Source organism: Eschrichtius robustus, chromosome 1, assembly GCF_028021215.1.
Source record: "Eschrichtius robustus isolate mEscRob2 chromosome 1, mEscRob2.pri, whole genome shotgun sequence".
NCBI lineage: Eukaryota > Metazoa > Chordata > Mammalia > Artiodactyla > Eschrichtiidae > Eschrichtius > Eschrichtius robustus.
Genome location: NC_090824.1, coordinates 194,785,700 through 194,795,071, shown reverse-complemented (window position 1 = coordinate 194,795,071; position 9,372 = coordinate 194,785,700). Strand labels below are relative to the sequence as shown.

Below are 9,372 nucleotides of genomic sequence, written 5' to 3'. Positions count from 1 at the left end.
AGCTCTTATTGTGTTTGTATCATGAATATATATATGAACTATTAAAACTTAACATGATATATAGTCAATAGACAACTCTGTCCTACATTTATATCTATTAAAAACTGCCACAAACAAACAAAGCCTGTACAAAGAGCAGCTGGAGCATCGAACACTTTGAAATTATAATCTTGAGAGACACAATTTGCTTAGGACTCCACCATCATCTAACTTAGCCACGTAGTCTTCCTCTGCCACGTCTTCTTCTTCTTCCCCATCTGTCATAAACAAACAAAACTACTTTGAAATAGTAGTCTTGAGAGATATTATCGCCTAGGACCCCCTCTTCCTCTGCCTCGGCCTCGGCCTCGGCCTCTTCCTCTTCCTCGGCCTCTTCCTGCAACAGCTTCCCTTTTCTTAGACTTCACCTTCGGTTCAACATCCACGAGAAGTGTATCCAGAGGTAAGCTGTCTGGCAGAATAAAATACTGAATGTTATTTCTGTGAATACTCAGTGTTTCTAGCTGTACAGGTTCTCTGTTCTTCAGGGTCATTTTCACAGCTTTAAGATGTGTATTCATGCTGACATCTACACCTGTGATTGTTCCATGGACCTGTGTTCTGTTCTTTAATTCAGTGGTTACAATTTCGTGACCCAACCTCACGAGCTTCATCCTAGTGGCGCCGTCACCCTTTTGATCTGATAGTGCGCAAAACCTGACAACCGAGCACCAACCGGCTGCAAGTATGAATGGCCCATATTGTTTTAATTACTGTAGCTTTGTAATGTAGTTTGAAACCAGAGCACATGAAGTCCCAACCTTTGCTCTTATTTCTCAAGATTGTTCTGGCTATTTAGGGACTTTTGTGATTTCATACAAATTTTAGGACTATTTATTCTCCTTCAATTTTGAAGGATACTTTCACTAGAATTCTACTTTTTTTTCCTTTAAGACTTTTAGTATTTCACTCCACTTTCTTCTCACTTGCATGGTTTCTGGTAAGAAATCTTCTGTAAATCTTATCTGTTCCAAACATTTCCTTCTCTCTCTCCTTCCATTTTTATACTTCTTGTTGATTTAAACTGTGAGTTTAGATATATAATGCTATTGAATTTTTGGAATATAAATCTAGTTGTCAAATTTTATTACTGACATTGTATTAAAACTTATCCACAATTATTTGGATGTACCTCTACATTTTACAGGTTACATTTTTCATCTTCAATTCTTTTATACCATGACTTACAAGTTTTTTATTTGGATTGAGCTCTTGGTTAGCTGAAATTTATTTCACTAGGTATTTCAGGAAGAGTTCATGGTTGGTATAATTTCTAGGTTCTTCAGTGGCCAAGAATATCTTTTTTGCCTTCATATATAATCACCAACTGACTTGAGCATGAAATTCTCGTACTCAGGTTCCCTTCAAAACTATGTAGACTTTGCCCTGTGACTTTTGTTGTTTAGTGGTACAAAGAAGTTTGTGGTCTGCTAAAATATTTTGCCTTGGTAAATATCTTTTTTCCTTCCTAAATGGTTTTAATAATTTTTATCCTTGAAATTCAAAAATTTTATCAAGGTATGTCTAGATGTTTGTCTCATTTCATAAATTTTGTTAGTAATTCTTGACCTCTTTCAATTTTAATAGTCATGTGTTTCTTCCAGTCAGAAAGTTCTTTTTATTATGAAATATTTAAAATACATGGAAGAGCAAATAAAATATTTATAATGCATGTCCCTATATTTACCACTTAGTTTTAGTAAATCATATTAGTCTGCCACATATGCCACAAATAATTTGTAATAAACTACATTTTATAGCTGTAGTTGAAACTTCTTGAGCAACCTTCCACTACCCCAATTCTCCTTTTAAACCTAAATGTAAACACTTTTCTAATTTTTGTGTCCATCTTTCTTACACATTTCTCTATACTGTTATATACATGAATTCAAAAAACATATTACTTTGCATCTTTTCATTTTAAATGCTATGGAATCATATTGTATCTATATTTCTGAATCTTACATTTTTCAGTCTACATTATCTTTTCGAGACTTTGCTATGGTGGTAGCTACAGCTTTCTTTGGTTCATTTTATTGTGCTGCCTCATTCTGTTATGTAAATATATCACAATTAATTTATCCATTTTTATGTTGATGGACATTTAGGTAGTTTCCAAATGTCCACAAATATAAATCATGCTGCAATGAATATTCATTCACGTGTCTTCTGTGAGAGTTTCTCTAGGTTTTGTACCAAGAAGTGTAGTTCCTTGCAGCAGGCTTGATGACCTTCAAGAGTAATATTATTAAGGAGGTAGTGCTTACATAGTTCTTACTATGTGCTAGACACTCTTCCATATACTTAACTGATAGACTCATTTAACCTTTCAGAATAACTCTATGAGGTAGGTACTATTCACTATCCACATTTTAGGATTAAAATACAAGTCACAGTAATTTTAAGTGACTTGTCCAAGGTCACACAGATGCAGGTAATAGAGCCAGGATTTGAACTCAGGTAATCTTGTCCAGAGTCTGCACATTTAACCGCTATGATACACTGGACAAAAAGTATTCTGTTTCTTCTTGATTCGGCTTTAAGAAGTCATATTTTATTTAGGAATTTGTCTGACTTTTCAAATTTTTCACATAATGTTTTTCATTATATGTTCTTACCTCTGTCACTTCTGCTGTATGTATATGTCTATTTTTGTATTTCCAATGTTATTTATTATGCCTCTTCTCTTCTTTGAACATATGAAATATAATTATATTTTAATGTCCTTGTAGAAAATTCTAACATCTGTATCAGTTCTGGGTTGGTTTCTATTTATTAATTTTTCTCATTGCAGGTCATAATTTCTTGACTCTTTCATACTTGATAATATTTAATTGGATGCAAACATTGAGATTTTTATTTTGTTAGGAGTTGATATTTTGCATTCCTATAAATAGTTTTGTACATTGATCTGGGATGCAGTTAAGTAGACTTGTTGGAAGTGTAAATGTGAATCCAGCTCCATGTGAGAGCAGCCAATGTTTATAGCTTCTCAGGAGAAACTTCCCTCTTGCCTTTGGAGGTATGTCAGAGACAGATTTTCTTGTTTTCCTTATAAAGAATTTTTTCCCTAACCCAATTTATTTGAATGAAAGGAGGGGAAACCCTTTCATCCAGAGTTCCTAGCTTTATGCAGAGGTCTCAAGTTCAGGTACCTTCCCTGCAAGTGTTCAATGCCACATCTCTCATTTCATTGGACGTTCATCCCTGAATTTATTAAATTATATTTTGACGTTTGCTTCTAGAGTATTATTGGTTTCCTTTATCACTCTGGTTTAATGATCAAGGATTTCATTTTTTTAATCCTTGGGTTATTTTTGTCTTACACTGTTGAGAATGCCACACTGCAACTTTAAATATTATTGTCAGAATTTTTTTTGACATTTTGGTGTTTTCCAGCTGGAATATATTTTGAGAGGCTTTTAACCATTGAACTATCAGGAGTGATTGCCCTGTCTTACCAATTTTTATTTATTTAAACTTTTGGCTGTAGTTTTCTTTTAGTCTCTTTAGGACAGAAGATAACATTTTTGCTTTTAAATCTATCCTGAAAATCTCTGTCTTTAAGCAGATAAATTGAACCATTTATGTTACTGTTGTTAGTGATGTATTTAGACCCTTATCTTTATTTTATCAGGGATCTTCTGATCCCAGTCAGTTACAGCTGCCTCTTCTTGACAGATTATGTCCTGGCATGAGAAAACCAAAGTTCCCAGGTAGCTGCTGTAGTTTAAAGCTCAGTGAGATTCTTGCTGTCACTCCTATGAAAAGCAGGGCTTCCCTTTGGGAATCTGTTCCACATCTGCAGAGGCCAGAGTTGTATGGACAGAGAGCCCAAATTCTCAAGTGGGTCACTGGAAGTTATGCTACCCTAAATTACTTCTCCTTCCATCCCTTTGTTTCTTGACCCATGTTTTCTACCTACTGGGGATATAGAATCATACAGTAATCATTGATTTAGAGTATATACTGCATCCTGGAGAATGGTACCCCTCTTAACAGGGTATTGTCTCCAAAATGACACCTTGCTGTTCTCTCAACACACGATTCCATCGCTCTGTTAAGACAACAGCTTCAGTGTCTTCAGAGCAGGTACTGTCCATCTTTGGCTCGTGTCACATACTGAGCCAACCCATTAGCTTTTTCTTCCTCGTGCCTATGAGTCCTATCAGTTAGTCCTAAAATCCCCCATGTGCACTGGGCCGCTGGTAAATTGCACTCAGCCTGTGATTTCCTGTAATGAGCCTGTCTTCTCACTAGAATGTAAGCTCCAATAAAGACAGGTTTGTTTGGTTCATTGCTGTATCCCCAATTATTTCAACAGTGCCAGTTCAATAAATATGGATTGAAAGAATGAATGTTCTCCTTCTCAAATGGAGTACGTTTGTTTCCCTTTACTCTTCAGGAGCTGAACTCTCAACTTCCACCTAGAACCTACTTACCACTTCATAGTTCTACTCCATTTAGTGTTCATTTTGATATTTATCTAGCTTTTACAGTTCCACCTCTATCTTTTTGGTTTTCTCTCGTAATGCTTTGTCATTGGTGTTTGCAGGGGGAGTGCACATAGCAGAAAATTACTGCACAATCTTGATCAGAAGTTACAGTTTTTATTTTGTAATTTCTTTGGTAAGTGTTTTGTCTCCATTTGCTATTTCTCTTCATCAGAATGCTTACTATATGATATATTTAGATCACCTTTTATTGTGATGATTTAAATATTTTCGTCATTTGCTGTTTTTATCCTTTTCCTCTGACTTTTGGAAGGAATTCTACCACTTGTTATCTAATTTGCAACTTTGTTTCAGTAGTATTCAGTCTGCTGTTTCCTGCCTTTTTCCTTATTTTTTTTTTTTTTTTTTTTTTTACTCTTAGATAGGGATTTTTGGGTTTTTTTGTTTGTTTGTTTGTTTGTTTAATTTTTTAATTTATTTATGGCTGTGTTGGGTCTTCGTTTCTGTGCGAGGGCTTTCTCCAGTTGTGGCAAGTGGGAGCCACTCTTCATCGCGGTGCGCGGGCCCCTCACCATCGCGGCCTCTCTTGTTGCGGAGCACAGGCTCCAGACGCGCAGGCTCAGTAATTGTGGCTCACGGGCCCAGTTGCTCCGCGGCATGTGGGATCTTCCCAGACCAGGGCTCGAACCCGTGTCCCCTGCATTGGCAGGCAGACTCTCAACCACTGCGCCACCAGGGAAGCCCCCTTATTTTTTTTTTTTTTTTTTAATGCAGCAATTGTATTTTTTATCTCCTGCTCTCTTTACTGGTTTTAGATTCTCCTTACTCTATTTCCCTAATAATTAATTTTATTGCATAATTAATATGTGCCTTGTATTTTTCCAGACCATCAATGAATTATTTCATTAAAAATACACAATAACCCTGTTAGGTAAATACTGCTGTCATCCCATTTTACAAATGAAACTATGGAAACAAGATAGGTTTAGTAATTGACTGATGATCACACGTAGCTCATAAGTGGCAGAGCTGTGATTTGAACTTGTTGAAGCCCAGAGTCCTAACCATTCCTCTACATTGCCTGGAAATAGGTGAAAAGTTCTCTTGATTTTCTTGAGAAAGCGAATTAGAAAATACCTAAATTGTTTCCTTGAGAAAGTGAATTAGAAAATGTCTGAAGTCTCTGCATTAACCATTTCATAGAAGACATTTGTACTGATTCCTCAGCAAACTCCTTGCCCTGAACTTCAGTACCTTTTCACATAACCTATGATCTCTCTCTTTAATCCTTACTGGGGACAGGATATCCTTGGTTAGCATTGACAACCAGCATAGTTTCTCTCAGAATTTATGACCCTATTTGAATACTCTGGACCTAGTAGACCAAGGGAGAGAGGAGCTGTGGGTTTATAGTCATGTTGTGTGATAGTTCAGATAGCCAAACAACTTGTGAAGAAATGTGAGGAGTAAGAACAGAAGAGATTTGCAACCCAAAGCTCCCCTTCTCCACTCATACTTTTATTTTCTATATTTGACATGGCAGCCGAGAGGCTTCACCCAACCCTCTTGCCTCATTCATGTCCCCTATAATTTTCCTTTAATACAAATGAAAATTGAGGAAGCATTACTTGGGGTTTCCTGTTAGGTATGTCCTCTGGTGCCTGGTGCATTTCCCAGGCCTGCTGAGACCAAGAGGAACTCCATAATTGATCGATAAACCACATCCGTGTACAGTCTTTGCCTGTTTTACTTCAGGGGTATGAGTGGAGTTACGCTGTATGGCCTCGCAGGAGAGTTGTTATTTCTCGTGCAGGCGGTAGAGGATCAGAATACTCCTGGTCTTTGATGTCGTTCCACTTGTGGAAATTTTTCAAAGTTTTTGGCATGGATCTGGAGTATTGAGTATCCAGCAAATAATACAGTTTTGACCCCCTTTAAAAATTCCATTTTAATAGGAATCAAAAAGGGACTAGGAGAGTTAGACATTTTCATTCAAATTTGCTCTTTTGTTTAGAATCCTAAGTAGCAAATTACAAGTCACCATTAGGTAACAGTAAAAAATAGACTGTAACTTTTGTAGTTTTCCAGACACAATGTTCTCAAGTTTCCACTTCATAGTTACATCCAAGTATGAGAGCAGATTCTGAGTTTGGCAAGGCCCTTGGAAAAACTGTTCACGGAAACTCTGTAAATTCAACAGTAGACATTATTAGGAGGGTTCATACCCAGCAGAGATAGGGGCCTGAGTCTGAGCAGAATTGCAGAGGGAGAAACTAGCTTAAATTGTCTGTGAACTGGCTTCCTTGGAAAGGCTTTGCTGAGATGAGCAATTCTATTTAGAATGGCTGCTGCTCATCTTTCTACCAAGATAATCATCTGATGGCAACATGAAAAAGCAGATGTGGCATTTTCGAACTCTAAATGCTTTCAAACTCCAATGTTATCCCCAGTGAACCTGAAAGTCGAAGAAATAATCACCTTGAAACTCTGGTATAATGTGAAGAGCTCAAGAAAGCTGAGCACCTGACTTGTACCGAAGAGGAACCCTGAAAGCTAAGCACCCTATAAATTGGAATTTTTGCTTCCTCTGTTGTCTTCCATATAGTCTCTTGCCTCTTTGCTAAATATCAAAGATATTTATGCTTAAACAAATGTTGTCTCTCTCTCAGTGCATCCTCTCCTTCTGGCAGGGAAATCATCGTGCTGAATTGGTGGCACTTGCCATGGCAACAGACTGTGATGTCAGAGACAGTGCCAAGCAGTTAGATTTCGGAGGTGCCACAGTTGGGAATATGAAGCTCCAAGGATGATGATGAGCCAGAGCAGTTGCTGTAAAAGAAAAAGAATCTCGGTAAAGACCGAGTGTCTAATGTGTGCTCTCAGAGGTCTGGTGCTGAAGTAGGGTGACAGCAAATGAAGCCAGGTGAGGCGAATAGGGATGCAGTGCTCAAGACGAGATTTCCAAGGAGAAGTGTGGTGATGAAGACCATTTGCAGAAGGCCACATCCAGATGGCTGGCACCCTGCCATGTTCTGAGGCTTTGATGCTTCACAGGTGTGCTCTAAGGCATAGAAGGGAGAAGCTCCAGAGGTTCACTGTCTCTCACTGAGAGAGACAAAGGAGCCAGGACAGAGAAAAAGAGCAGACTCTTTGCTTTCCTGTCTCATAAAGCAGGAGTGTGACAACTTTCACAGCTGTGCTGCTTTCACAGAAAGAGCACCTTGACATCAAGACCTTTTGAGACCTGAAAACTGAGAATACTGTGGGGAGAAGGATGCCCTAAGAGGTGTTAGGTTTTCAGCGAAACTTTGCAAGAGGAGGCAATGGATGGTGGTCCCTGAAGTTACTGATAGGAACAGTCTGAGAGTGTTTTGAAACGGACTCTTAAAATCTCTGCAGGTCTTATGTTGAATATGCAAACGATGAAACCAATACCTGTGAAAAATCATAGATGAAGTTTTAAAATACATACACATTTCAGTGATACAGTATGGATAAATTTGGACTGCATATGGCTTCTTATGTAAAGGAAAATTTCTTCTCCTTTTAGTAACACATTGTCTGCTGCCTGTGCTTAGCACCGTCTGCCATATGCTACTTAGAACAAGCTGCTGCAATTCAAGAACTAGCCCTAGTAATTAAGATCAAATGAGCCAGATGAAGAAAATGAGATGAAGAAAACCACATGCCCATGGAGCCCAGCCTTTTTATGTTAAAAAAAAAAAAAAAAGAAAGAAAAGAAGAAAGAAAAACAACAAACAACCATTGCCCATGGATTTATATGCAATCCACACTCAGGATTATTGTTAACATATATGCATATATTTTGAGTTGTTCTGGGCTTGATTGATTAGCTCCATGGAAATAGTTGCTGTTGGATGCCGGGGCATCCCTACGGAATATAAATAATAGTGCTCAAGGCTCAACCAAATGTAATTTATTTCATGAAAAAAAGTACAACAAAACATGGAAGGTATTATAAAATAGTTTGAGATTAAGCCTTAAAAGATCCTTGGAGATATTTGACCTCTCATCCTTACATTGTAATGGGAAGTTGAAATCCAGAGAAGGTGAATAACTTTCCCCTGGTCACTGAGCTATAGCTAGAGGCAAGTCTCAGGTTAGAACATGGGATTTCTGGCTCACCCACTGGTTCAGTAATTCTCAAACTTGAGCATGCATCAGAAACCCCTGGAGGGCTTGTTAAAATACAGATTGCTGGGCACCACCCCCACTGCTTCTCATTTAGTAGGTCTGGGTTGTGGTCCCAAAATTTACTTTCCCACCAAGTTCTCAGGTGAAGCTGATCTGTAGACCTTATTTACCCATCTACAGGTCACACTTGGAAAACCACTGGTTTAGTTTTTTTAAATTTTCCTTACATTGGGTTTTCTCAAACTATGGTAGGACCTATATGAGAATCACCTGGAGGGGGTGTTGCCTATCAGAAATATAGATTATGGGCACGTCTCAGAGTTACTGAATTTGAATGTCTGGAAGTGAGGGACTGGCATCTACCTTGTACACAATCACCCCTGGTAATTTCCGTTATCGTCCAAGTTTGAAAATCACACTACGTGACCACACCGATTGACGTGAAGAAATCAAAGACTGAACTGCCTGGTGAGATGATAAAATTAACAGTTCTTGCTCCGTCCTCTCAAATCTCCAAGCAAATGACCAAAGGAAGGAAGAAGAATTAAAACCTGCATCTAATTTGGGAAAACGAGAAAGGTGTCAACCTTATGTTCAAAACGTCTAGGATTTTTTTGTGAGATGTTGTGCTAGTGGGACTCCATTGAGCAAGATTTTAAAAGACCTGTCAGCCTCTAGAGAAAACAGTACAGTAGTAGGGTGAGTAAGGAGAAGAAAGTCATAG

At 38.0% G+C, this 9,372-nt stretch overlaps 1 protein-coding gene across 2 annotated transcripts; it reads right to left on the bottom strand.

Moving 5' to 3' along the window:
• Positions 1-267: 267 nt before the first annotated feature.
• On the bottom strand, positions 268-653 carry LOC137761858 (small nuclear ribonucleoprotein Sm D1-like). Of its 2 annotated transcripts, XM_068538906.1 has the most exons (2): positions 575-653; positions 268-451 (listed from the first exon to the last, which is right to left on the bottom strand). In XM_068538906.1, the coding sequence occupies exons 1-2, from the start codon at positions 651-653 to the stop codon at positions 306-308; spliced, it is 225 nt and encodes a 74-aa protein (XP_068395007.1). In that variant the 3' UTR covers positions 268-305. The 2 variants fall into 2 exon arrangements, with proteins under 2 accessions (XP_068395007.1, XP_068394997.1); XM_068538896.1 differs by having other exon boundaries at positions 268-653.
• Between the last annotated feature and the right edge of the window lie 8,719 nt (positions 654-9,372).

Bases quoted from the DNA above. Each gene is read 5' to 3' on its own strand.
- LOC137761858 (XM_068538896.1), bottom strand. From the start codon at position 653: ATGAAGCTCGTGAGGTTGGGTCACGAAATTGTAACCACTGAATTAAAG.